We start from the raw sequence: 27,481 nt of genomic DNA on the forward strand, positions 1-27,481 counted from the left end.
ATGGCCAGTCACCAATTATAAAGTGGAGCTCCAGCACATAAAACACACCAGGCACGATTTAAAAAACAACTTTATTTCAATTAAAAGCAGACAAAAAACACAACTTTAATCAGTATCAGGTTCTGGAGGAAGCTCCACTGTTAGCTCCTCGAGCGTCTGAAGAAAGGCATCCAGCTCCACACGGCAATCTGAAGAGATACGGGGAATTTAATCATACAGAAGGTTAATGATACCTGTAGTTAATTATACCAGGAGATTCAAACTTGCACTTCAGATGCAAAGATACAATTACAGTTGCTTGATAAAAGTGGTTTTATTTGAGGGCTGCATACCATTTATAAATCCCAAAGTCCTAAATTGTACATCTAATCCATTAGAGCAGAGGTTGAGAAATTGAGAAAGTAGAGGTCAAATTGAGGGCCACATAAATGCCATGTTTGTAATGTCTCATTCCAGAGTCTGTTTATAGTGGCAGCTGTCACTTTTGTGCTTGTGTGTAGTTTTAACCGTTTTTGAGGGGAGGTTTCTTGATACTAGGTGCACTTGTCAGAGTTGGGAAGATTTAATTTGCTACGATGGAACAGAATTTAAATTTGTTTTTACTCTTGCAGTTAACAGCCATCACAGGGTACGCCATACTGCAAGACAGAACCAACATGAGATGATTTCGGGCTGATAGGAATTAAACTGCTTTCCAGGAAGAAAGCTCTGGGAAAACCCTGTTTGTTTTAGCGTGACGGACAAGAGAGCCCAGGGGTGACACTGAAGAAAATGTATTAGTCGTATTTCCCAAAGGCTCCTGAATCATAGCTTAGGAAGGCACTAATATCATTGCCCTAATTTTATGTTGGGCAATACTGGCCCTGCTGACAGTAGCGTTTATGTCAGAGGCTGGTATTTGGTTCAAGTCATCAATTTTGCACAGGTAAGAGGCAAAATGTATTCAAGTGTAAAAACCACCAATGCATCTCCAGCATTACGTGAAGTGAAAATGAACTGTACAGCCACATTTCTTTCCTCGTTGGGCCCCTTGTACTACACAGAGCCCAGCCCTGTTCCCTAAGGCATGATTTGAGCTTATACAGGCAACTTCAAACTTCCCGAGTTTTCTGTGTTATGTCACCATGGTAACTTATGCTGTAGAGCAGGTTAAGTCTGTAGCAAATTCTCTGGAAAGTCATCACCATTCCTGGAAGACACCTTAGACCTGTGATAAGAATCTGCATTTGTCACAGGTTCTTAGGATTTAAAATTATTCCTCAGTTACCGGTTTCCCTTTGGCCAATAAAAACCATTTCATTGTTCTATAATGAGTGATCTAAGAAAAGGACACCTAATTTTAATCAAATTCACTTCTTACTTCCATTCATCTTTTCAGACTGTTCAACACCAGAGCTGCCACAGAGACTAAAAAGCCATCTCGTGCACATCTAAACATTAATTTAATAACAGTTGCAGTCTGTTAAATTCTGCTATGCCTTAAAGACAGCTGTGATACTGTTTGTCTTAACTGGCATTTATTATTCTCACCTTTCCTTCCTGGCTGTAATAAAGCAGTCATTTCAGTCTTGTCCGATTTAGACTACTGCAGGAAATCCACGTTGTTACTTATGATTTGACCACAAACCCCTTTTAAGCCATTTACATCATAGCCTTTTACGTAACCTGATGTACACCTCCCGAGAAATGCAACTACACCTCAGGCTGACCTAACCTGCAATGACCAAATTATGTTGGAGGCTACGGTGTATGGTTGAAAGGCGTTTCCGGTTATGTCGCAAGTTATGACAGATTTCCTGCAGTAGACCAAATACGGGATTACTGACCAGAAGTCCTTAACACATTCAGGGTTTAATGCGCTATTGTGCCATGCTTCTCTCACACCTGTATTGTGCGCTTAATCTTCCCCCCCCCCTTCAGTTTTATCTTTCCCTGCAAAATCAGTTGCTCTGCAGCCAGCAGACTTATCTAAAATAAATAAAGGAAGCTAGGAGAATGACTCATTTAGGTGAACTAAACCTTACAAAGCTGCTTTGTTAGAGTGCAGCAATATGCATGATTATTATTAACCACTGCAGTGGTTCTTTGAATAAACCAGGTGCTTGAAATAGGGTTCTTTGCCCCTGACCAAAAGTTGATACCTGAATGTTTCAAAGTCACAGCTGGTGGGTTTGGGAGTGGTGCCAGCTCTTCAAAGTCATCCTCACACATATCAGGTACTTGTGAGAAACAGGCGAGTCCAGGTAAAGCAAGTTTACTTAGAGGAATCAAGTCTTCAGGTACGTCATACCTCAAGTACTCTGGAAATGCAAATAGAAAACAAGGAAAGGTTGTTGAGGAGATCCATGGAATTGAAAGTTTTTACCTTTTGTTAAGGTTACAAGCTAATACTTCTATCACAAAATGGGACAAGTGGTTTCCAAATAAAGAACTTTGTGTTGACAAGATTGATTGTTTGGTTTGTAAATTAACTAACAATCAATCTTGTCAACACAAAGTTCTTTATTTGGAACACAGTTCTACAAGAAAGATAAGTTACTGAGAAAGTGGTTGTGCTTAAAGTGCTGCACTGAGCTGAAATTTAAAACGTCAAGATATTTTAAATGAAATTTTACATTAAGTGCCTCAAAGGCTTCAAACTGAACAGCTTGATATATTATGGACCATCTTCCATTGCAGTCACATGCCCCTCAGATGGTCAACTCCAAATGCAGTATTGCCAGCCATGGTCTTTCCACACTCACGACAGTAAATGCACTGGATCATGTTGCCAGCTTTGAAATGTATACACTTTCCCCATTTTACTATCAGCGGGCTCTGGCTCAGTTGATCGTATGTGGCTAATTATCTGATGCCATCTCTGGACTAGTGTTAGACAGGAAAGTTATCAATCGTTCTTTTCATTTTTTCCCCTCATTGCCCACAGCTATAGTGGGGCAAAAAAGTATTTAGTCAGCCACCGATTGTGCAAGTTCCCCCACCTAAAATGATGACAGAGGTCAGTAATTTGCACCAGAGGTACACTTCAACTGTGAGAGACAGAATGTGAAGAAAAAAAAAAAAAAAAAAAAAAAAAATCCATGAATCCACATGGTAGGATTTGTAAAGAATTTATTCTTACATCTGGGTGGAAAATAAGTATTTGGTCACCTCAAACAAGGAAAATCTCTGGCTCTCACAGACCTGTAACGTCTTCTGTAAGAAGCTTTTCTGTCCCCCACTCGTTACCTGTATGAATGGCACCTGTTTGAACTCATCATCTGTATAAAAGACACCTGTCCACAGCCTCAAACAGTCAGACTCCAAACTCCGCCATGGCCAAGACCAAAGAGCTTTCGAAGGACACCAGGAAAAGTATTGTAGACCTGCACCAGACTGGGAAGAGTGAATCTACAATAGGCAAGCAGCTTGGTGTGAAAAAATCAACTGTGGGAGCAATCATCAGAAAATGGAAGACATACAAGACCACTGATAATCTCCCTCGATCTGGGGCTCCACGCAAGATCTCATCCCGTGGGGTCAAAATGATCATGAGAACGGTGAGCAAAGATCCCAGAACCACACGGGGGGACCTGGTGAATGACCTGCAGAGAGCTGGGACCAAAGTAACAAAGGTCACCATCAGTAACACACTACAACGGCAGGGAATCAAATCCCGCAGTGCCAGACGTGTTCCGCTGCTGAAGCCAGTGCATGTCCAGGCCCGTCTGAAGTTTGCCAGAGAGCACATGGATGATACAGCAGAGGATTGGGAGAATGTCATGTGGTCAGATGAAACCAAAGTAGAACTTTTTGGTATAAACTCAACTCGTCGTGTTTGGAGGAAGAAGAATACTGAGTTGCATCCCAAGAACACCATACCTACTGTGAAGCATGGGGGTGGAAACATCATGCTATGGGGCTGTTTTTCTGCCAAGGGGACAGGACGACTGATCCGTATTAAGGACAGAATGAATGGGGCCATGCATCGTGAGATTTTGAGCCAAAACCTCCTTCCATCAGTGAGAACTTTGAAGATGAAACGAGGCTGGGTCTTCCAACATGACAATGATCCAAAACACACCGCCCGGGCAACAAAGGAGTGGCTCCGTAAGAAGCATTTGAAAGTCCTGGAGTGGCCTAGCCAGTCTCCAGACCTCAACCCCATAGAAAATCTGTGGTGGGAGTTGAAAGTCCGTGTTGCTCGGCGACAGCCCCAAAACATCACTGCTCTCGAGAAGATCTGCATGGAGGAATGGGCCAAAATACCAGCTACTGTGTGTGCAAACCTGGTAAAGACCTATAGTAAACGTTTGACCTCTGTTATTGCCAACAAAGGTTATGTTACAAACTACTGAGTTGTATTTTTGTTATTGACCAAATACTTATTTTCCACCCTGATTTACGAATAAATTCTTTACAAATCCTACCATGTGGATTCATGGATTTTTTTTTCACATTCTGTCTCTCACAGTTGAAGTGTACCTCTGGTGCAAATTACTGACCTCTGTCATCATTTTAAGTGGGGGAACTTGCACAATCGGTGGCTGACTAAATACTTTTTTTGCCCCACTGTACATCCACTTCTACTGGGCCTAAGCTACTCAACTTTTTTTTTTTTTTTTTTTTTTTTAAAGTTGGACCATTGAGAAATTAGGACGCATGTGCGACCAAATTGGTTGCACTCTAGAGCCTTGTATATGTCTCACCCACATTTGTATACATGTGGTCAATTCATGAATACAATGCTGTGTTTTCACTACTAGAATTGCCTCAGTCGACTGCTTCCTTCTTTGGTCTTGGGGGAAAAAAAAAAAAAAAAAAAAAAAAGAAAAAAGAAGTGTAAAACCTTCATTAAAAATAATTTTAAAACACATTTTAAAAGCCACATCATGGCCTTATTCAAGTACACCCGAATCATATTTTGATTTCACAAGTTTGAGGCAAACCTTCCGATTACTTAACCAAATCAAATTAGCTTCAAATGAAAGCATAAACTTGTGCTACAGTGCAGCAGCATTTTAAAATTGACGGGTCAAATATGCAACAACTTTCCAAATTCTGCCTTACTGTTTTTTCCCTTTTAAAATAACCACCAAGCAGAACTTGACAATTACAACTTATAGCATCAGTTACCTAGTGGGTCATAAGAGAACAACTTCTCAGTTTCTGGATACTCCACATTGGCTTGAGGTGCATTTTTGGCTTTTGTTTCCTCAAGGCAAACTGGTGGCTGTGGCAGAGAAAAATCAAATAAGTCAGAATACAGCCAAGCATTTAGTGTATACTTGAATAATTATATAGTCCAACCTGTTTTAGGAGTTTCTTCTCTTGTTTGCTGATGGCAGGGGTCGAGACTTTTACGTTAAGGCAGCCGAAAGCCTTGCGTCCAGATGGCAAGGGGGTGCTGAATGGTTTTGTAGGAGATTTGACTAGTTTCTCTGAATGCAGGGACAAAAATGTTAACGTGGCACCTATGCAAACGTTATCAGCGTTTCAAGAGCAGAAAAAAAAAGAAAGTCGACCAAAGACATAATTTTCATACCTGGAGCAGACTGAAGCCGCTGCCTCATTTTCTGTGTAGGTGCATGGAGACCTGCATTTTCCCGCTCTGCAAAGATTATATTGGCCATCTGAAAACAAGAAGACACTGGCTACTGCAGCTTTATGTAGGGAGAATTTCTATAGCAGTGTTTAATACATTACAGCAAAGAGTGCCTCTTAACAGGCTAGCCCTTTTCTTGCTTTTGTCATGTAGTACTAAACTGAATACAATCAGCATTTGTATGTGTGTGAATGAGACTTTCCCCAAGTAAAGAGTTGGGTGAGCATCAACTCCTAATAGCCAACTGCTTTAAGTTCAGTACCCTTTTATGAATACAGTGCTGGAACTAATGGCAAGTTTGGCAGCATTACAGGCTACAGCATTGTTGCAGCAAACATAATATGCTTCTACTCATCATACCTTAAAGACCTCTTAGCACCATATTTCAACAATGCACTTCACTCCCAGAGTGCAGGCTTAATTTCAGTTCCTAGAGTTTCCAGAAGTAGAATGGGAGGCAGTGCCTTCAGCCTGCTCGTACTGAACCAGCTTCTACTTTGGGGTCCGGAAACTGACAACAGCTCTGTTAAAAGTTAGGTGTAAATCCTTTTTCTAAAGCTTCTAGTTAGAGTTGAGGTGACCCTGAGGTTCTGCAACATACATCAGATTCATTCATCTCCCTCTAAACTTCCAACAAGTTGCAGCAGATTGTTTCTAATGCAATTATAATTCAAACCAAAACAAATAAAAGTCTGCAAAATAGAATGAATTTGGAAAGTAAAGCACTGAAAGGAAAGACCAAAACAAATTGGTAAAACTAGTCAATTTATTTTAGCTCAGTGTAATGAAAACAGTGAGGCCTGCTGTGATGTAGGGGTTTGGAGATGTTAGCAAAGGAGGTGTCAGGGTTATTTTCCCCCCACTGGAAGTGATCTGGATGGACAGGACCAAATGAGTATATCAGAGGGACAGTTCAGATGGAACAATAGAGTCAAAGTTATAAGGCTGAGACGGTTTGGATACTTGCAGAGGGTTGGTTTGACAGGGGAGCATGACAGGGATACTGAGATTGTTGTGGTGGTCTTTAAAAGGGAGCAGCACAAAGAGAAAACACTTTGGGACAATTTGTTATTTACATTAAATTTCAAGTAACTGCATAGCTCGGGCGGACCCTTTTAACCATATGATTGAAAAACAAACTCAAATCATTTTCCCAATCAAAATAAAGAGTGCTGCCTCCTAGCGGCTTTTCTTTTTAAAGGAAAAAAAAAGAATTTGTTTGATAAAGTAGAAATAATATAGCATCGATTAACATTAGATGTAGTGTTCACGGGTAAACTCATTAAGGAAATGAGTGAATCCTTGTCTCCAGTTTATGCAAATACATACGAGTACAAACTGATGTTATTGGATGCCAAACAGCAACACGTAGTAGTAAGTTTAGTAAAGTTAAGCAAAACACTTCCACCATAACGAATAAAACTTCTGGTGAACAGAAAAGGTTGATTTTGAGGTAGTCTTAAAACAAAAGGGAGATACAGAATCAAAATGTTGCTTTAGTGCGCTAACTAGCTAGCACGCTAGCTCACGTCATTGACAAAGCGTCTTCGCCATTTAATAAACTTACCGTCGCTGCTAATGAAGTCAACATTTGCTTTAACAGACCGTTAACACCAACATTACCTCAGTCCTCTGTGATAGTCGCCGCTAGCTGCTCCCAGATCACAAACTTGTTTTGGTACGAAAACTTGTACAGCTGCTACCGCGAATCGTTTTTAAATTCACGGTCCACCTCCCATTGGTCGATGTAGCACACATGACTTGAAATGGGCGTTACGCTAAAAAAATAAATATCTGCCAACAGAAATGCTTTAATATTGCTATCATATTTATATCATGCACGGCACATATTTATAATCATGTATTAATTAATGGTAAAACAACAATAACCCTAAATCAATTACGTATTTAGGAAATACAGCCCTGATCTTTATTTGGAATTCGTGTTAGTTCTCACGTAAAACCCATAAACATTACTTCCCGTGCTTACATACATCTCCTAAGTGTGTTTGAGACAGTGCTTAATTTTTTGAAGTTATATAAACACTTTAAAAAGTTTCCTTGACTGGTCGTTGCCGCGTTGGTTTTACCGTTTATTCTTAACTGACACGAATGTGTCGTTTACTGACTGCAGATCGCCGTCTCTACCACCAGACGGAACCATGGCGACATCCTGAGGGGGTACAGTAAATAGTTTTATTTATATCTTTATTATTTTTACGAAGCAAAATTCTAAATAAATCATTTGGAGTATGCCTGTAGCTTATATTTGATAAGTAAGAAATACATAATATGGGTGCAGTTTTTAAAAATATCATATCTAAAAGCGCATTGGTTTGTGGTACATTCCTGCTAGGCCATCTTTCGGTGTAACGGTAACGGTGCAGCTTCCTTTGCTAAACAGAGCAGCAGAGGTTTCGTCCTCCGGCTAACAGCAGCTACTATGGCGTCAACCGAGATAGCAAGGCAAGCGGTAAGTAGCCTGTTTCACACTGGAATTCATGTATTTATCTTATATATTTTTGTTATGGATCAAGCGTTTCGCAGAAGAGTGTATAATTTCAAGCAGATTTACCCAGCCACCATCCGTTTTTCGTGGCTATTCCATCCAAATCCAGTGTACCGTGGCTTAATTAGATCAATTATAATTAGAGCTAATAGAAACCTGATTATGCGTCCCTAAACACGGTATAAAAACAAAATTTAACCAGATATCAAATTAAGGCCCAGCACTCAACAGTCGAAGCTCTCCGGTAGAATATTTTCATTTTGGTATGCTAACGCCTGCAGATTTCCTGTACTGGTAAAAACCTAAATTACCCTGTAAACGGAATTAATAGATTAAGACATTTAAAATTTAAAGTAACCGACTTATCTATTATCTCACATAAAAACGAGAGGCTGTTACAGAGCCATAGGTAGGCCATTCATTCTGAACGCCCCCATTTCGGCACGGCTACGATGCTCATTTCCGTTATGTTGTTTTATGCAAGACCCGTCAACTTTGTTTTCCGGGCGTTGTCTTAATGAATATTACGGACAAATAGATCGTAGGTCCTTGTAGACATTTGGCCGTGCAATGCACAAATCGTGGTCTAAGTTTGCCTTTTTTGGGAGGGGGCTTGGAAAGAAGCCGCGTAACCCAGAGGGAGGGCTGAGAATAGCAAGGTTTTACAGTTTGATATCCATATCTAGTGAATGGAAACCCGCTCACTGTGTGTAACTTGGCTGTGAGTGTCATGAAAAGCGGGAATGGTCTCAGGAATGTTGCACTTGCAGCTGAAGAGTATAGGGCTGGTTGTCCAGTTTTCCAAACACTCCCTCAGCTGTTTAAACCCAATTTCAGCCATCCAAATAATCCACAACTGTTTAGTGCCCTCAGCTTGCTCAGTTATTTTAAATTGAGTCTAAAACAGAGTGTTTTTCCTCCCAGAAATCTTCACCACATTGGACTGCAACAGTGTGTTATGTTAAGCCACATAATAGCTGGTTGTCTGAGGTTGAGATGGTTGAGATATTCTTTCTTTTGCCATATAATCTACATTTTTTGTTTTCCTGCAAAACGTAGGCTGCAGAAAGGAGGTTCACACTGATGGAGATGCTTACCAGCAGCCACACACCCACACACATATGTAACAACAGTGTTTTTACACTTGTTGTGTTTAGTGGTCCAGATACAGGTTGTCTATAAACAGTGTGATAGAGTGAATGGAAGTGAAATAGGCTCAGAAGAGGAAGTTTTTAAAAAAACCCAAAAAACTCAGTGCCAGTAATGCTAATGCTTTTATCCGTTTTTCTTTTCTTTTTTTAATTTTTAAACAGTAAGCTTTTTTTTTCCAAATTTTTCTAAACGCTCTGTCTTGACACAAACAGCAGTACCTTTCCATATATGTACATTGTGGTTTCTAACTGTCTCGTCTGTGGAAGAAAGTCACAGCTCAGGAAGCAGGAAGTGAGTTAGCACTGCACCTGAACTCATTGTCAAAGACTAACGTGATCAAAAAATGGTCGAAGGCATGGTACGGTTTTATTTACACAGGACAGCTGTCGTTACGATGCATATTTCAGCACGTTAGAAGGAATCCTGCACGTGCTTACAGACGTGGAAGGCGTTTAGTGATCGAAAGGCACTGACTTGTTGCTTTATGTCTTTTGTTTTTAGGGTGAAGGAGCTCGTGCTGTCCCTCTATCGGGCCATGTCGGCTTTGACAGCATGCCTGACCAGCTGGTCAACAAGTCTGTCAACCACGGATTTTGCTTCAACATCCTCTGTGTTGGTGAGTGTGTCATGTGAGATTTCCTCTCTATGTCTTCAGGCACAATGTCTTTGCTTCAGTTCAAGTGTTTCCACAAGACAAAAAGCTGCTCAGTGTTTGACTCTCAGTTTCCTTTTTGCTTGCTTTGGTTACTGTAATGAGTAAGATGCTCTCAGTTCAGGAAAGTCAAGTGTCTGCTGGTGGTTATTTAATTTGAATATGCATGACTGTTTAAAAAAAAAAAATGCAACACTGAATGCAGGATACAAGCCTTCTCCAGGATGTAGAGGACAGTCAGAAATGATGCCCTACAAGTTTAATTTTAGACTGGAGAACCAAGTCACATCAGCCTTATTAAGTGCTGGAAGTATTCAATTATGTGCACTCAGTTGCCAATTTATTAGCATCCCACTAAAACTAATCTAATACAGCCATTCAGCAGCCCTAGCTGAATGGAGAAAATAATGTTCAATTTATTTAGATGGCATTTTGTTGCAATTGTGGAGGTTATAGTATTTTTGTAAAGGCCTGTCATGTCTGGCAGTACTTGCACTCAGAAACAGGATCTGAATGTGCCATTATGTCAAACGTATTTGCATTTTCAGAACTCTGTATAGGCTCCTCTTGTTTGTCTTTTCCTTTTTATTTATATATTTATTTAATCCTTTCTATTATTGTTCAGGTTAGGCATGTGTAATATGTCAGTGCCAGAGTTGACAGGCAGGAAGAAAAACAGTAAGTAATAAAATGGGAGAAAGGTGGAGGTTATAGTTTATGATACTGTATTTATAGAAATCAGAAGTATTCATATTATGTTTTTGTTTGAAAATACAAACATCTTTTCATTAGGGTTTCCGTTCTGGAACATGTTAAATGTCCAGAAAGCAATAAAATATGTGCAGAGCAGCACAGGAAGTAACATGAAAGATGAGTCTTAGCAGACTACAACATTCAAAAATACTCATCAGTCATCAGCTCGGCAGTGAGTTAGCAAAAACAAAAAAGGTAAACTGCAGTGGATGTAATAGCAGTAAAACAATGAGATCTTCTTTTGTGGGGGAACTTGCTTTGTGACTAACTTCAGCATTCTTGCTTGAATATTTAACTAAACATCTCTGATGGCAGAGCTATAACATTTAAAACCATAGAAAGCTGTGGGAACTCTGATAGTTCCCCTTAACCTTGAATACAATGTGTTTTTGTGATATGCTGCAAATTAGATTACGTTACATTACTACCCTCTGTTTATATATTTTAAACTAGACCTGTTATGCATTTGTCTCATATTTTCTACAGGTGCATGTTCATATTAAACCAGGCAAAGGTTTCAGATCATGAGATCACTGTATATACAAGTAATCCATGTCCATAAACTCTCGGCTCTTTACAATGTCACTTAAAGGGGATATCTGTAATGTGGTTATCTCGGGCACACAGCCCATCTGCTGTTCAAACCTGCTGTTTTTTTTCTTGCAAGGGGCAAACAATCAGAAGGGGGGTGGCTTAAAGGGAACATGGGAGGAGTTAAAAAGATTTAATACAGACAAAGAATAAACTGAGGGATTACTTTAAACTGTTAACATGCAAAGATACTCTAGTAAAGTGCAAGAATGAACATATGGGCCTGGAAATGAGCAGAATATGTCCACTTAAGACTTTTTGATGATGAAATGATTGGTGGGCACGAGCGACAGGCTTTTGAGTTTCCTCCGAGCTAAACACATCCTCTAGATTCTATTTATACTCGGGAGTGGAGTGAAATGTGTGTTTTTTCTCATAATGTTACTTTTTAATGCTTTTTGACTGCCAGTTTTTCCAAATAATCTATAAAAACATTAGTACAATCCAATCAAAATATGGATGCAAAGACAATGCTGCAGAAAAAGCAGTTTTGTTCCAAACTGTAAGCACTGCTGTATGACTCAAGCAAAAATGTGACGATGTGTGCCTCAAAGATGACTGGTATGTCTGCAGAATGTTTCTGTTGTGTTATTTTTGACCTTTACTTCACACATTGACCCATCCTGTCCTTTCTATGTGTTCTTCACTTTCTTCAAACAAGATGCAAAATTTTAACTGTTGTGAACTGAGCTTTGCTCAGAAAGATGTGTCTGTGTGCTTGTGCTATCAGAGAAAAATAGGGATGTTGTAAGATGTCCCACAAAAATGGGCTAACATGGTTGGACTGTAGGTCAGGCTATAATGAATAAAAATAGATTTTCTTACAGATGGAGCTCAGTATCTGAGTCATCTAACAGTAAATGGATGTCAGTACATTACATAGCAGCTACTGCTGCTGTTTTTGTGGCTTTAAGCATTTGAGAGTAATACACTCTGTTTTAAGCATATTCAATACGCTGTTTTTAATGTACTCTAACATTATCAGGCACCTTTTTTTTTTCTTTTTGCTTGAGTTACACAACTGTAGTGTCAGAGAGAGTGGCTTGAGCTGAAATATATCAAAAGCTGATCAAAGAAAAGGGCCTGTCATTAAATTCCTTTTGGTTTGGGAGTTTTTTCCAGTTAGTGAAATAATAGCAACTGCCCTGTAAGTAAAGATGAAGAGGTCCTTTTTATGTGATTTGAATGATGTAATTGTAAGATGAAGATAGTAACTTGATGTATTTTCTGTTTGTTGTGCAGGTGAGACGGGTTTGGGTAAGTCCACTCTGATGGACACGCTGTTCAACACCAAGTTTGAAGGTGAGCCCACCCAGCACAACCAGCCGGGAGTCACACTCAAGTCCAACACCTATGAACTTCAGGAGAGCAACGTGCGCCTCAAACTCACTGTTGTCAACACCGTGGGCTTTGGAGACCAGATCAATAAAGAAGACAGGTAAGTCAGCCACTCTTAGCTGCTTCATCTTTGAGAGAGGGCGACGTCAAACTCCAGAACTTTCTTTTATTTGGATCTTTCAGTGGGAGCAATATACATCCCAGACAAACCTGACATCTTGGGAGTACTTAAAGCCTCTCCGCAGCTTATGTGTCATTCGTTGCTTAACTTTCTTTCATCAGATGTCTAAAGTGAAGTAGTTTCCTCATCAGTTTTGGGAAACAGAAATTAAGATGTAGCTGCTTTCCTGTCTGGCATGAGAAGCAAATCACAGCCTTAGGATATGACACTTAAGCTGCTGTGTACACCCACGATTTTGTTACCAAACCTTAAGTGTGATGCAGAGGGTAAGTTGAGGAAGAGGAGGAGACTGTGTGAACTTTGTAAGCTCTGTACAATGGGAATCCTGCAATTGTTGGAAATCCCAGGGGAAGTAACATGGGGTTAAACTATCTTATACACTGCTGCAGGTAGAATATCCTATACTTTCTACATAAGCTGTGGGGTTTTTTTCACAGTGTTTATGGGTCTGTTTTCTGGAAAGAGTGGATGCCTTTTGAAGCTTCCTGTAGTCCTCAATAAACCGGCCAACATCTTTCTCTTTTGTTCATTTTCTCTCGCATGTGTCATTGCAGATAAGATTGAATTAGTTATTGGATAAATCAAATACTCTAAAACTACAAACATCAAGAATCTGACCTGGCATGAGTATAAAGTATGACTTGAAATCTCCCTGCTTTAGACTAAACCTCCTCAGATAAGACGGTCTGTCCTAACACACAGCAAAATTGATCATTGCTTCTGTAAAGTTAGTTAAAAATTAATCATGTTTACCAGGTAGTTGCTCTCACATGTTCTGACTGCAGGCGTCTTCACACATGCACTGCAGCCCTAAAGTTTTGTTGAAATTACCATGAGGAGAAACATGTGACAACTCAAATCTCCCAATCTGATCGGACTCTTTTTGTAGTGGACTTTTACTCTGCTAGGTTCCTTGCAGATTGTTGGATAATGATTATAATAAAAGTATAAGAGATGTTCCTACATGATTTTCCCAGAGGAGACAAAGTCTTTAGAACTCACAGTTGTCTTCTGTGTTGCTATACTCTCAGTATACTTTCGGGCCTTCCACAGATAACAGTGACTCTAGTGCTGCAATGATTCGCTGATATCCTGAATATTAATACCTTACTATTTAGATAAGAAATGTAGCTTATATTTGAAAAAAATGCTTAATATTTGCTGGTTTCAGATGCTGTGGTGTGTTGAAAAAATCTTCTCTGTCCCTCATCTTTTAACAGCTACAAGTCCATTGTGGAGTTTATTGATGCCCAGTTTGAAGCATATCTACAGGAAGAGCTGAAAATCAAGCGCACGCTACACAGCTACCACGACACCCGCATCCATGCGTGCCTGTACTTCATCGCTCCAACGGGACACTCGCTCAAATCGCTGGATCTGGTGACCATGAAAAAACTTGATAGCAAGGTCAGCTTCACTTCACTGAGTGTCATCTTTAGTTGTTTTTGTGTCAAAGAGTCCACTAGAAGATGTTTAGGATTGTTTCTATTATGTAACAGTTGTGCTGCAGCTGAATGATCTTACAGAATATCTGTTTATTGAGTAGCGTGTCATAGATATGCTGTAGGTATGTGCTCTGACACTGCATGACTGTGTCATTGAATCTGCCTTCTTCAGTCATAGGCCATAAACCCTTTCCATCTGCTTGAATGTAAATTGGCTCGGGCTTGTTGCTGCGTCGGTGTAGGTCAGCTGTGAAATGCAGTCTGCTCAGTGACTGAAGCCTGGTTTTTGTGAGGTCCTTTCCCATCAGCTTATTTGCATGGCCCTCATGGCTTTTGCACAAAGAACCAGCCTAGCGTTTGCCAGAGCAGCTGTGCCCTCCAGCAAGCATTCACAGCAGCGTGATCTAGAGCAGAGCCTCCTCTGTTTACACGTTCACCTAGGAGCACATTCAAACAGCGCTCTGCTGAAGTGTCCTCGAGCTAGACTTTGAATCCTCACCAGACGAAGGGATGCACTAAGATATTTTTGTTCACATGACCCGGAGCATCCCTTGCTTTTAGTGAAAGGGGCCCACATTCAAATAATAATAAATAAAATCAGGGGTTGTGTGGGCTGACACAGCACTGTAAAATAGTTGTGTAGGAGTGAAATGTTATTTTCCACCTGTCAGCTGTAATTTATATACGACGGTGATTGTGCCTGTTTTTCCCCACCTCCCTAGAATTATCACTGTTTGGGTAACATATATGTCCACGGTTGGAGAAACTTTCTGTGATCTGAGACATAACACGAAAGCTTTCACTTTCTGTGCTGCTTTTACTATTTTTATCTCTGTACTTAAGATTATGTTTCTGTCCTCTCTGAGGGGGAAGTATGAATCGAGATGATATTTTATAATTTATATATTAAAACCTAAAGCCAGTGCATTTAATGTCAAAAAGATGCTTTCTTTGAACCTGGCTTTATCACATGAGTGGACAGCAAATTTGTTTTGACTTAAATCGAGTGTAAAAATCATGACCTTTTCACTAATTGATCTCCTGATTTGTGAGCAATGGAGATTCACATGTGATGAAAGAAGTTATTTTCATCGTTTCTGTATTCCTCTGTGGTATGTTCGTCTTAAATGAAACAGGCAGCATGTGATTAGTGCATTTTGTGCAGAAGAATCAAATGAAGCATCAAATTCACCCTTTTTATATAAAGGAAACCTGAGTTAAGTTGACAACCACAGTGATTCTGTTTATCTCTTGATTGGAGTTTTAGCTTTTGTCTGTATTGACTTTGCTTATACTCTCTGAATGTTAAAGCAAACAGTACCCCTATCATTTTTCACATTTTCTTTTAAATTACTACTGCAGTCTTTGGGAATATATGAGTGGAAGCCATGTATAAGAAAAAGTGTTATGCACTCTGTTCTTAAACTGTAATATTACTTAATTCTAGCTACAGCTTAAGAGTTTTTTTTAATAAATCAACTACTTTCTAAATTTGGACTACAGAAGGGGAAAGGCTGTGAAACTAGCTGTGAAACTATATTTAGCTGAATGTCTGAAATATTTCACTTCACCTTATTGCGCTATTGTGATAACTACATGAATGCTCGCCTCATTTCTTAACTGCAGGTCAATATTATCCCAATCATCGCCAAGTCAGATGCTATCTCGAAGAGTGAGCTGGCCAAGTTCAAAATCAAAATCACCAGTGAGCTGGTCAGCAACGGAGTGCAGATCTACCAGTTCCCCACCGATGACGAATCCGTGGCCGAGATCAACTCCACCATGAACGTAAGGCTCATTTCTACTGTTGTGCGTTACACATTCAGCTAACCTAAGCAAAAGATCCACAGTTCAGTCATGGAGGGGGACACGAATGCCTTCAGGGTTGTGTCGGGAAGGGCATCTGGGATTAAAGTAAAATGTAATTGTAATTGTTATTTATAATATGTATGTAACTTTGTAATTTCAACGTGTTGTCGCCTCTTGGCCAGGACTCCCTTGCAAAAGAGGTTTTTAATCTCAATGGGACTTTTCCTGGTTAAATAAAGGTTAATAAATAAATAAAGAGTCTGCCAAATCAAACGTGTGGAGCTACCTGCTGTGGCGACCCTGTGTGACTAAGGGAGCAGACGGATGTAGCTACGCTGCTTAATTCTAATTTATTTTACCAGCGTAACAACTTGTGATGTGGAGTCGGGGCAGATTTTGTACGTGTCTCCTTAGTCTGTCAGGAAGCTGCTGTCGCAGCACGGCAGAGTGTTCAGTTCGCTCTGCAGGAAACCTGCAGTGTGGGAAAGGGCCTGTGTGCAGTGACAGATAATTCAAGGCTCACTTAGATGTTTATTAGTCCTGATCTGTGCAAATTCCTTAACTATCCTTAACTGATTCTATTAAACTGCAGCCTCTCCTCTCATGTTTGCACAGCCTGACCTCAACTCTGTTCTGAGACATCATAAATCTTTATTGTAGTACTTGCTGTCTGGAAAAACAAGTTCTTAATGATCAGCTTGTGTAAGTTGAAATAATGGAATCGACGTACGCCGGCAGCACAAATACTTCTGGATTTCTTGGTAACAAAAAGGTGTTTGATTTATTTATTTACTTTGTGTGTGGAGAGAAGCTGTGGAGAATTTGCAGAGTGTGTGTTTGGCAGCACACCAACCGTGCTTTTCTTTACGCTTCACAGAGCCATTTGCCCTTTGCCGTGGTGGGGAGCACAGAGGAAGTCAAGATTGGGAACAAGATGGTGAAGGCCCGGCAGTACCCCTGGGGAACGGTGCAGGGTAAGCCCGGGTTACATCCTGCACAGGAAATGAGAGCATGCTCCTTCTCATCACAGCTGCTCTAGCCACTCCCTCCCCTTATATTTCTGCTCAACTCAAATAGCTGCTACAGACTAGCTGATAACCCGTTATATAACCTGCAGTTCCATCACTGCCATCACACTGTAAATCATTGCAGCACCAGCTTTTAGCCCATAAAGGAATTTTATGTCGCTTTTATTGACCTCCTTGATCAATGGTGTGGTTAATGTATGTGAAGTAGACAGAACTGTCAATACTTTAACTCCAGTTGCACTGATTTGCTCCTATGCCGTTTGTTACAGACACGTGCTTGCTGTTATTATCAAATGTGTATGCATGCATGTGGGCAGATGTTTATATGATTCGGTCTTATTCAACACACGCAGCTTAAATGCTTGCAGTATGACTGCTCTTCTCGTTTCTTGTTATGTCTACTTTATAATGCTATCAAACATAAAAAACACCCTGAAGTCTTTATTTTAAAAACAACAACAATTTTCTGCTAAATTTGCTTTAATTTTGGTGTAATCCCTTTAGAAATTCTATCCTTTTATACAAGCAGCCATATGGTAAACAGAGATGCATTTCCCACGATGTGTGTCTAATATTTATGTGGATTACATCAAAAAACCCCAAAGCTTAAAGTCAGCGTTTTTCCCATATCATTAATACTTCATTTAAAATTCAGTGTGCTGGATTGCTGCCAAAACAATGAAACCCACACCGCCGTTTTAATGCGAATGGCCTGCAGTGTATAATATTTATGACTGAAGAAGGCTTTTTATCAAACACTGGGTCTGTTTACCCCAGACTGTCTTCATGCATACTCACATGGTGTCACATGTCCTGAGGAGGCATGCAGCTCGGCTCAGTCCAGCACCAAAAATCAATACAGAAAACACAGGACATGAACACTGCCTTTTTATACTGCTGCAGTTTGTTTGATTTACTTTATACTGTAGCTTTAGCATGCGTTCTAGTTTGTTCTGTGAGACATGCACTAAGTCCCTGTGTTCTGTTTCTCACAGTGGAAAATGAGACTCACTGTGACTTTGTCAAACTGCGGGAAATGCTGATCAGAGTTAACATGGAGGACCTGCGAGAGCAGACTCACACGCGTCACTATGAACTCTATCGGAGATGTAAATTGGAGGAAATGGGGTTCAAGGACACGGATCCTGACAGCAAGCCCTTCAGGTAGCAGACTCCTTTATTGCAGCTGATTTTTGCATTCATCATCTTATTTCTACCCCCAACCTCCCATTTACTTTTTACACTTTGGGGGCCTGTAACTGTGAAAGTTTTCATAGTATGGAGGTTAAAATCTTGAATGGTTTTATAAAATATGCTAAATTTATCTTATAAGAGATTTGCTTTACTGTTTCTATTGCTCATATTTCTTCCCTCTGTCATTTTCCTCTGCCAGTCTGCAGGAAACATATGAAGCTAAGAGGAACGAGTTCATGGGAGAACTGCAAAAGAAGGAAGAAGAAATGAGGCAAATGTTTGTCCAAAGAGTTAAAGAGAAGGAGGCTGAGCTCAAAGAAGCAGAGAAAGAGGTAAGTATCAGCAGCATAACCAGTGTTTATGTGAGCCAGATATATTTCTGCTTTGTTTTTAAAACACAAAACAACTGTGTCTGTTTCTTGTCACGTAGCTGCACGAGAAATTCGACCGTCTGAAGAAACTCCACCAGGACGAGAAAAAGAAGCTGGAAGAAAAGAAGAAGACTCTGGACGATGAGGTCAACACATTCAAACAGAAAAAGACTGCTGCAGAGCTCTTGCAGAATCAAGCTCAGCAGGCAGGGGGCTCCACCACACTCAAGAGGGACAAAGAGAGGAAAAAGTGAGTATTGTTATCCCGCTCTGTGGCTTTACCCTCACAGGTGTACCATTGGCTGTGTGACTACAGGAAATGGAGTATGAAATGAATTTGGGAGGGTGTTGACAAGCCAGTGATAAAATAACTGACTTCAAGGTTTTATATCAGTATGTATTGGAACTGTCATATCAATATCTCAGTGGTTTATCTGCCACCACTGGTTAATAACCCACCGTGGATTTGTGTAATTTGATGCTAATCCATATTAGATTTGTATAGCTGACAGGCTCAGGCAAACCCTTATAAGCAGACTTTGACACTGCTCTTTAATTCACAGAGGCAGATGAATGTTCCAGTTTTCCCTCCATATAATAATAGAGATTGTAGTTAGTACTAAATTCCACGCTAAGTGAGCTGACTATAACTCATCGCCAGTGTGGAGAAATAAGAGGAGAAGAGAGGGGAGGGAGACTGGTGAAAATTACAATCTGTCCTCATCTAAATAGTTGAAAAGTAGCCAACTGTCAGCAGAGTTAGATGAATGAATTTCAGTCAGAAATCATTGCTCTGCAATTAAGCGCTGCTGCTGGTTCACCACAGAATCAAACGCTCTCAATACATGTGTGTAAACAACTTTACACACATGTGCCAATACTTTATACACTTTTCCAAATGCTTTGGTAATAGATCTGACATGCTTTTGCTTATACCACAAGTTTAGTGAGGCTGAGGCTGGTATTGCGTGTGCAGCCTGATGTGTTATTGACATTGTTGGTCCCTTCATGGTGCTAATCAACTCCTGGTTGTGTTAAAGCTGATGTGCCCGTTGGAAAAGGAAGAAGACACTTGCACTGAGAGGTTTCTTGTTGCTTTATTTCCTTCTTGCTAATTGATTTTCTTCACAGCCATTCTAATTTTCTTTTTTAGGCTCTGTCTCAAGGTCACAAATTAAATCTGACTAGCGGGGTCTAATAATCAAGTTCTTTTCAGTCTCCGGGAGACAGTTATTTATGATGAATGATGTGTTTTGAATGTGTCCTGTGAGTGCATGTGTCACCTATGTTGCATCCGTAATGTTTTCCAGTTAACTCCTCCCACACTTGCTGCATGCTGCGTGAGGCACCTTTTCGGGTAAGACCCCCTTCTTGAGTTACACCGCCAACAGATGTGAAAAAAAATATATAAATATTAAAATTCTGAAGCTTCTGCAATTCGGGAATCATTATTAACTCCACCAGAACGGCCCTTTGTCACTGATTCATAGATTTTTATGACACTGGTTCTCTGGTTTGGTGGTCTCAGGATCACCTCTCAGCTTTTGATCATTTTCAGCTCGCACCGGGGCACTTTGCAGCTGAGTGTGAGCATCTAGCATCTCCAAATCTGAGGCCATGGTTCTCAGCTGGACATGGGTGGAGTGCCCACTCTGGGCAAAAGGGAGGAGTTGCTGTCCCAAGTGGGAGAGCTTTTGAGTATCTTGGGGTGTTGTTCACGAGTGAGGGGAGAATGGAACAGAAGACTGTCAAATTGGTGCGTGTCTGCAGCGATGCAGACACTTTACTTGGCTGTTGTAGTGAAGACAGTTGATCTACTTTCCCACCTTCATAGGACCACAAGCTGTATGTAGCAGCCAAGAGTGTCTGGATGTCTGGGAAGATGCAGCACAGAGTAGAGCTGCAACTCCTCTGTGTGGAAAGGAGCCAGTTGAAGTGGTTTGTGCTTCTGATCACAAGGCATTCTGGACGCCGCATAGGAGATGTGTCTGAGTACTAATGGGAGGTAACCCAGAACATGCTGGAGAGATTATGTCTGTTGGATGGTTTGGGAACGCCCCTGCATCCCTACTGTAGCTAGAATTGTTGGCTGGGGAGAGGAATGTCTAGGCATCTTTCCTGAGAGTGCTGCCATCGTGACCCAGGCCCAGATTAACAGAACATTGATGGAGCTCGCAACATTTTATTTGACTTTGAAAAGGCAACATTTTCATTATCTGACATTTTGTACTTCAGACGATTGACTGATAAGTAGTACAAGTTAACCAGAAATGAAACTGAAGCATTAGTGGCTGTCAAACTGTGCAGCCAAATACTTCTCTGAATCTGAATATGTAAACACAATCTGAAGATTTATAAAGCTGTTAAATCTCCTCTAATTTGCATGGATTTAATTTGCCCATTTAAGTTATTTAAGCACGTCACTGTTTGAGAAATGGCTAATCCAAATGTAGCATTTTATTGCCACAGATTTGCAGTACTTCATGGAAACATCTGTGCCGATCCTATCCTTGAGTATGCAGTGTTTACCGTCCTTGTGCCAGCTTCTAAATCAGCCACTTTATTAGATCCCCACCCATCCATTTGATGTACTGTTCCATCTGCCTCCCAAAAAGCACAACAGTCTCTTTTTCTCGTGGCCCTTCCCTGACTTTGCACAAAGACTCATTCAAGGCTGAACTGAAGAGTAACTGAAACTAACGGGTCACACCAGAGCAGCTAGCAGCCTCAGGGCCCTTCTCTGTTTACAGAGATGACATGTTTTGTTGATCAGCCAGAGCCATATGACGACCCCCACTCCCACCACCACCCCACCCCACTTTTGTGGATTCAAAAGCCAAATCCACAGAGGGACATGTTGTTAAGACTCAACCACTGGGGAGGGTAGAAGTGAATAAAGACATCTGTCTTGCAATCTGTAAACTCCACAAGCATTTCAGAGCTCTTAAAAAAGCTGGAAACAAGATGGTGTTTGACGAGCAAGGCTCGAGGAAGACAATAAGACCCGCTGTTTGAAACTCAAGGGAGGGAGGAAAACCTGAAAAGAAAGAAAAAGATTTATTTAACTGTCTGATTCAAACAAATAGACAGCTGTACTCACATCCTCACCTCTGCACTCAGTCCTTTTGAGTTGCCTTAAGAAGCATGTTTTCCCCGTCAGCGCCCCCTGATAACTAATGTTGATGTGATGTCACCTGTGTGAAACTGTCTTGTGATGATGTTTTAACTCCAAGAAAGCAATAACAGCCCTTCTCTCTTATTTCCAGCTAAGGATTCCTGTAGAAAAAGTGCTCCCTTGTGGCCATCCTGCTGTGAATGAGTTTCCAACCCCATCATCCTTTACAGTACCCCTTCCTCACCCTCACATTACCCCATAATCCAACCCTCCACATGCCCCTCCCTGCTCTGTGGAAGACGCTGGGCATTGCTATCAGTTTGACTTACTCTTTTGTTTTTTTCATGCTGAATGATGCTTGTCAGTTGTGTGGGTTGTACAAGCAATTATTCGGCTTCTCTTTTTATGCAAATTTACAAAATGCATTCCATGTTTGTTTTTTGTTTTTTTAATATTTAGTGACTTTTTGCATGATGTGAGCTTTTAAAAAGATATTAACATACATGACTACTGTAGTGATGGGCAGAAATGTACTGAGGCTAAATGGAAACATGCATTAAAACAATGGGACTGAAGCATGAAGGATGAGAAATCTGTTTTGGATTTCAGACTTTACAAGAATAGACTGTTATTAATATGAAGGCAGATTGACTGTGAGATTGAAGAAAAGCAGTAAACTTAGTAATGTTGTTTTTTTTAAACCGCCTCCATGAAACTGTGGTGTCTGAAATTGCTGCATTTCAAGAAAATGTCTTGCTGAAGAAAAGCACACTTCAAGTAGTTAATCATTGGGTTTCTGATAGGCTAATCACTTCTTGCTTATTTGGTGACACCTGTGGTTAAAGTGGTAACAGGAAGTAGAGTTTTGTGCTACAACAAGCACCTTCTTTTTTAGAAGTGCGACAGAAAAGCAGCCCGTGTCCGTTCTGTGTCCGTTATTGTGCAGCCAAAAAACCTTGTCTTGATGTAGATATTTAAAATCTGTCAATTTGTCTCATGTTATGTTGTTCAAATTGTTAGCAGGGAGTAAAGTTGCTTCTCTTGTAGATAAAATTTTGATTAGTCTCCTTTGATTAATCTCCTTCACAATAAAAGCCACCGTGTGCTTTCATCATACACTGTATATAAAAGATAGGTGTATCTTCAGGATTTAAAATGTAAAGTCAAAGCGAAAGTGGATTACGTCTGCATTCTTTTCAATGGCCATTAGGGGGCAGTTCCTCTGCTGATAAAAAGAAGTATAATTGCATAAATGTTTAATACCTCAATAAAAACATTCTCTACGAGTTTACGGTATAAATCACAATATAGGTTAAGTGAGATCCACTTTAGGGCAACAAATTATTACTGTATGAGCGTTGCAGTTTCTTGCGATTGCTAGTTTCCAAATTCCAATCCCAGTTCTTGTGGGCGGGGCTTTACAAACCACTGATGTCACAGCAGCTATGGCTCTCTTTTATATACAGTCTATAATTTTAGTAAGTGAAGTTTTGTTTGTTTGTTTGTTTTTATGTGAAGCTTCAGCAATACAAGAGTCAACAACTCAGCTGTAACTAGATAAAATTCATACTGTATTACAGTTTCTTGCTTGTAAAAGCAGTTTGAATGATAAGAAAGGTGCTTCCCGGCACTGTAAATTAATTGCAGAATGTAACCACATTACATTGTTTTTCTTTAAGAATTATAAAGACATTTTAAACAATAAAAAATAAAATGGAGATTTACTTTCTTAATGTCCCCTTGCTGATGTTGTTTCTCTTCAGCCTCATGCATGAACAGATGTGAGCCTCCTCTCTTTGCCACTTCTCCCATACCTCATTCATCATCATGTGTTTTGTGCATCGTTGTATTAGCTTTCACATTTGCACTTTTAATATTTTATACCTGAATGTGATGGTTTTTTACATACTATATATTAATGTTGTAAGTGCAATTGTAACTTTCTTTTTTCTTATTGTTCTCAATATGAAGGCACATTTTAAAAGTCAATCATCTTAATGTCAATTGTCCTGCAGGGACCAGTGTTATTTGTATCAGTGTTACGCATATATTAAAGAAAATTTTAATAAAATAAAGGCCAATTTTTCACCATATATTATACCTGTGAACATAATCATTGTCTATGACAAACATTACTTTATTTTTAGGAAATTAAATCAAGGTTTATTTAATAAATGGATGAAATAGTTATATTTCATTTATCAGGGGCTTACAGTGAACAAATGTTGGTGCCAGTAGGTTGTACTTGTGCAAGTTCATTGGCCAGCTGCTGTCCTAGCTTTGTTTAACATTTTTTATTGAAAGAAGATCTTTAGGTGTGTTTATTTCATGGCCCTCAGATCAAATAGGCGCCTGCTGACTTAGTTTATACTTTATTGTTCCACCACTTCAAGGTTCAGGGTTACTTTTATCACCTCTTGAAAGAGGGAATTGTCTTGGGTTGAAAGTACTCCTGCCTTAACTCACATAATTCCACATGATACCAGGGTCAAAGTACTTCAACAGAAGATCCTTTCCTTCCTCGCAATCCTCAGCTCATTGGTCTGTGTGGTTTCACTTTCCTTTGCAGTAATCCCTGGCTCTGCACTGAGTAGGTCCTCAGCCCTCAAGCTTTGCTAAGGGACCAGCCTTTGTGGGTACTGAGTACCTCAAATGTGACCAGAGGCTCTGTGGACCCCCCCTCCCCATCCCTGCAGGGTTTTCTTATACATTACCTGCTCTGCTATAATACGTGTTAACGTGTATGTGCTTCAATGCTGCTTTAAACTCACTTTGAGCAATCTAATCCACGATATGTTGCCTCTGCTTATGCTTACATGTTTACTTTTTGTGTTGTTGTGACTAATACCTTTTCCACTTCAGTTGTGATGGAGAAGACATGCACCTGTTCATTTATTTAAATTTCTGTGCACCTGAATGACCACAGACAAGTCGTGGGATCGTAACACGGGCTGTACCTTTTATTTCACTGTTTTAAAAAAATCATGGTGTGGACACAATATAATCGGGTGTTTTATGTCTATAGTGTATTGTTTGAATAACTATGATCACTAAGATTTAATTCAAAACCTAAAGTTTTTCTCTCCTTGATATGAATCGCACTTCTGAATCTTTTATTTGTAAGCGTGTCTGCTTTGGCTTCCTCCCTCTAACTGCCTGCTCTTTTCTCTTTGTCTCTTTAGCTTCTTTTAATCTGTCTTGACCACCTGAAGAGGGGATTGCAGCTTCAGCAAGAACTAAGCACCCTTTACCTCTTCCTGTTTTTCTCGCTGTATGAACCTTTTACTCTCCCCATTGCATCTCCTTTGGTTGAATACGGCCTTAATGTGGACTCGCATGGTATTTCTGACCACCTAAGGATGGTTAAAAGCTGGGCAGGTCAGGAACCGGGCACAATTTAAATCTGCTTTCATGTCTTAATGTATAGAGAGACTCTTTGTAGTTCATAGAAGTCGTCGGGTGGGACTCGCACACTTTTAGGACTCACAGAGGAAGTCATTATTTGACCTTTAGTTGAAATAAAATTGCTGTGACCTGCACTATGCACTCATCTGTTCAAGAGAATTCTCAACCCAGAGGCATTAGGATAAAATGACAGTGAATCATCGAGACTTACTTTTAAACAAAAGAACAGAAGCACTTAATAAACTATGTGTAATGTGTTAAAGTGATACAGTATAATGAGGATGTCCTCTTCCCTTGTTTTCTGCACATCTAAATTAAGAGTCATAATCATGCAAGAGCCAAAGCAATGTTTATGGTGCCCATGTTTACATGTCACTGCTGAATACCATGGAGGTCACATGTCATGGCCTTTTACTACACATTGTGCTTTAATATTCACTTGCCTACTCTATATTTTGCATGCATCTCTCTCTCTCTCTTTTTCATTACTGCAGTGATCTTTGACCTGCTTGTTTTTAACCCTTAAATAACAAAGTTTTGCTATCTGTTTTCCTTCATTGCTGTTTTCTTCAAATCGGTGCATATAATTCATGTACATTTGCTCTGTCCTATGATTTCAGCTCCCACTTTGCCAAATGTTAGTATAAGACGGAGTTGAATTGAAACCCCAGATAGGAGTATTAAAAAAATACTCGAGCATTTATATAATTTATAAGGATATATTTTGTGTATCGAAGTGGAGACTTGTTGTTTATTACCTATGATCTTTGGACGTGACTCTGAGTGTAACATTTTGGTGTCAGGAATTGCCATACATTTTTTCTAGTATCAGTCATCACCTCTTGTAGTCAGAACCTCTCCCACACCTCAAATGATTCTGGATCTTACTTTAGTTTGATTCCATTGATGTACATTTTGAATAAAAAAGGTGATCCAAACATTTGACGCTTCTGTCTGTCATTTTCAACAGTGGCTCTAAAACTGATGCGATTAGCGCTGGCTGTCGCCTCGCAGCAAGACGGTGCTAGGTTCAAATCCAGCGCAGGGTCTTTCGTTGTAGAATGTAAATGTTCTCTCAGAGTTTTTTACATGGACTTAGGTTCATTGGTGATTCTAAATTGACTCGTCTCTAAGTGTTAGCTCTGTGACAGATTGATCACCTGACCAGGGTCTACCTCGCCTCTCGTCCCGTGACAGCTGGAGTAGGCTCCAGCCCTCTCTGTGACTCCTATTTGGATAACTGGAAGGAAATGGATAGATGGTTCTCAATCTGTGAGGCACAGACAAGTAGAGGAAAAAAAAAAAAAAGAAATTAAAATGAATGAAGGTTTTTTTTTTAAGGGAAAGTAAAATTGCACAATTTATTTAAACATATTTACTTATAAATGAATGAAACTAAACTACATCTTAGATGCCTTTTTAAGACAAATAACTGATACAAACTGGGTTTTGTGACATTAATGGTTTTTGTCTTTGTTATTTTCACTTTCTTTGATGACCACAGTCAAATCCTAAAGTTGTGTCTCTTCATAGGGTTCATCTGCTTCGAAGTCTTTCTCTGGATTTATTATATATATTTACGAGAGATATGTGGACAGAAATGTTCGATTTTAATTAAAGAAAACTTACATAGATGCAAAAACTAAGCCTAACTATTAGAGACAAATCTTTTTGCAAAGAATTGTTTCATTTATAAATTCTAAAACTGCTGTTAAACATATCTACTGTAACATTCCCAGGGCTATTATCAGGCCCTACATACACAATGATAGCAAATTATAATGTCACATTGTAAAATACTGGATGGAAGAATATAATTCAGAGGAAAATATTGCACTTTTCCCTGGTTTGCCTCACTTTATGACTTGTATTTATCAGCTACAGTTACCAATAGCTTTGCATATATAAGATGTTGTTATCACTGGTTGATTAGACCTCTATATTTAGTTGGGTGGAGCTTTGGTGGAAATGACATAAGCTAAATAAATTTAATGTCCCAAGACTTAACGTAATGGTAATACCCACTCTTACAGATGGAGAAGTTGTTCTGTCCCACTTTGTCCTGAAGGAGGCAGTGTAAGCAAAGATGTGCACATATAAAGAAAGAAAGAACCAGTATGTTTATTACTGATTATACTATGGATTAAATTATTTAATCTTTTTAAAATAGTTGACCACCTGCAGCATTGAATTGCTGCTCATTCCAGCTCACTACCTGCAAAACTGTGCTTTCTAAGGTCCTCCAAATCTGGAGATGACATGACAAAACCAACATGGAATGAGCCAACTACATTACAGTCTTAAGTTTTCAAGTTCATATTGGTCTTGCAGTTCTCGGAGAGGTGTGCCATCAA

General features: G+C 39.8%; 2 protein-coding genes across 7 annotated transcripts; one reads left to right on the forward strand and one right to left on the reverse strand.

Moving 5' to 3' along the window:
- Positions 1-52: 52 nt before the first annotated feature.
- Positions 53-7,363, reverse strand: pttg1 (PTTG1 regulator of sister chromatid separation, securin). Of its 2 annotated transcripts, none has more exons than XM_085244589.1 (6): positions 7,208-7,363; positions 5,525-5,612; positions 5,290-5,420; positions 5,116-5,212; positions 2,142-2,300; positions 53-188 (listed from the first exon to the last, which is right to left on the reverse strand). In XM_085244589.1, exons 2-6 carry the CDS (start codon positions 5,610-5,612, stop codon positions 106-108), a joined length of 558 nt encoding a protein of 185 aa, XP_085100715.1. In that variant the 5' UTR covers positions 7,208-7,363; the 3' UTR covers positions 53-105. The 2 variants fall into 2 exon arrangements, with proteins under 2 accessions (XP_085100715.1, XP_085100705.1); XM_085244579.1 differs by having other exon boundaries at positions 7,152-7,287.
- Positions 7,364-7,646: 283 nt separating this feature from the next.
- septin6 (septin 6) lies at positions 7,647-26,067 on the forward strand. 5 transcript variants are annotated; one of them, XM_085244556.1, is made up of 12 exons: positions 7,648-7,765; positions 7,941-8,057; positions 9,747-9,861; positions 12,484-12,679; positions 13,981-14,167; positions 15,832-15,993; positions 16,892-16,988; positions 18,038-18,206; positions 18,436-18,568; positions 18,667-18,857; positions 19,918-19,964; positions 24,905-26,067. In XM_085244556.1, the coding sequence occupies exons 1-11, from the start codon at positions 7,697-7,699 to the stop codon at positions 19,919-19,921; spliced, it is 1,440 nt and encodes a 479-aa protein (XP_085100682.1). In that variant the 5' UTR covers positions 7,648-7,696; the 3' UTR covers positions 19,922-19,964; positions 24,905-26,067. The 5 variants fall into 5 exon arrangements, with proteins under 5 accessions (XP_085100658.1, XP_085100691.1, XP_085100682.1 ...); XM_085244549.1 differs by lacking the exon at positions 24,905-26,067 and adding an exon at positions 21,874-23,815; XM_085244532.1 differs by lacking the exons at positions 19,918-19,964; positions 24,905-26,067 and adding an exon at positions 24,292-24,896 and having other exon boundaries at positions 7,647-7,765.
- Positions 26,068-27,481: the final 1,414 nt, after the last annotated feature.

This window comes from Mchenga conophoros, linkage group LG2 (genome assembly GCF_057382185.1).
Source record: "Mchenga conophoros isolate Kocher_MC1m ecotype Shallow Benthic linkage group LG2, M_conophoros_male_GT1.1, whole genome shotgun sequence".
NCBI classification, from domain to species: domain Eukaryota; kingdom Metazoa; phylum Chordata; class Actinopteri; order Cichliformes; family Cichlidae; genus Mchenga; species Mchenga conophoros.

Bases quoted from the DNA above. Each gene is read 5' to 3' on its own strand.
- pttg1 (XM_085244579.1), bottom strand. From the start codon at position 7,175: ATGTTGACTTCATTAGCAGCGACG. The intron at 5,613-7,151 runs GTAAGTTTATTA...TCTTGTTTTCAG, and splicing joins TGACTTCATTAGCAGCGACG to ATGGCCAATATAATCTTTGC. The intron at 5,213-5,289 runs GTTGGACTATAT...TCTCTGCCACAG, and splicing joins AGAAGAAACTCCTAAAACAG to CCACCAGTTTGCCTTGAGGA.
- septin6 (XM_085244532.1), top strand. From the start codon at position 7,697: ATGTGTCGTTTACTGACTGCAGATCGCCGTCTCTACCACCAGACGGAA. The intron at 18,207-18,435 runs GTAGCAGACTCC...TTCCTCTGCCAG, and splicing joins CCTGACAGCAAGCCCTTCAG to TCTGCAGGAAACATATGAAG. The intron at 18,858-24,291 runs GTGAGTATTGTT...TTTCCTTTGCAG, and splicing joins AGGGACAAAGAGAGGAAAAA to TAATCCCTGGCTCTGCACTG.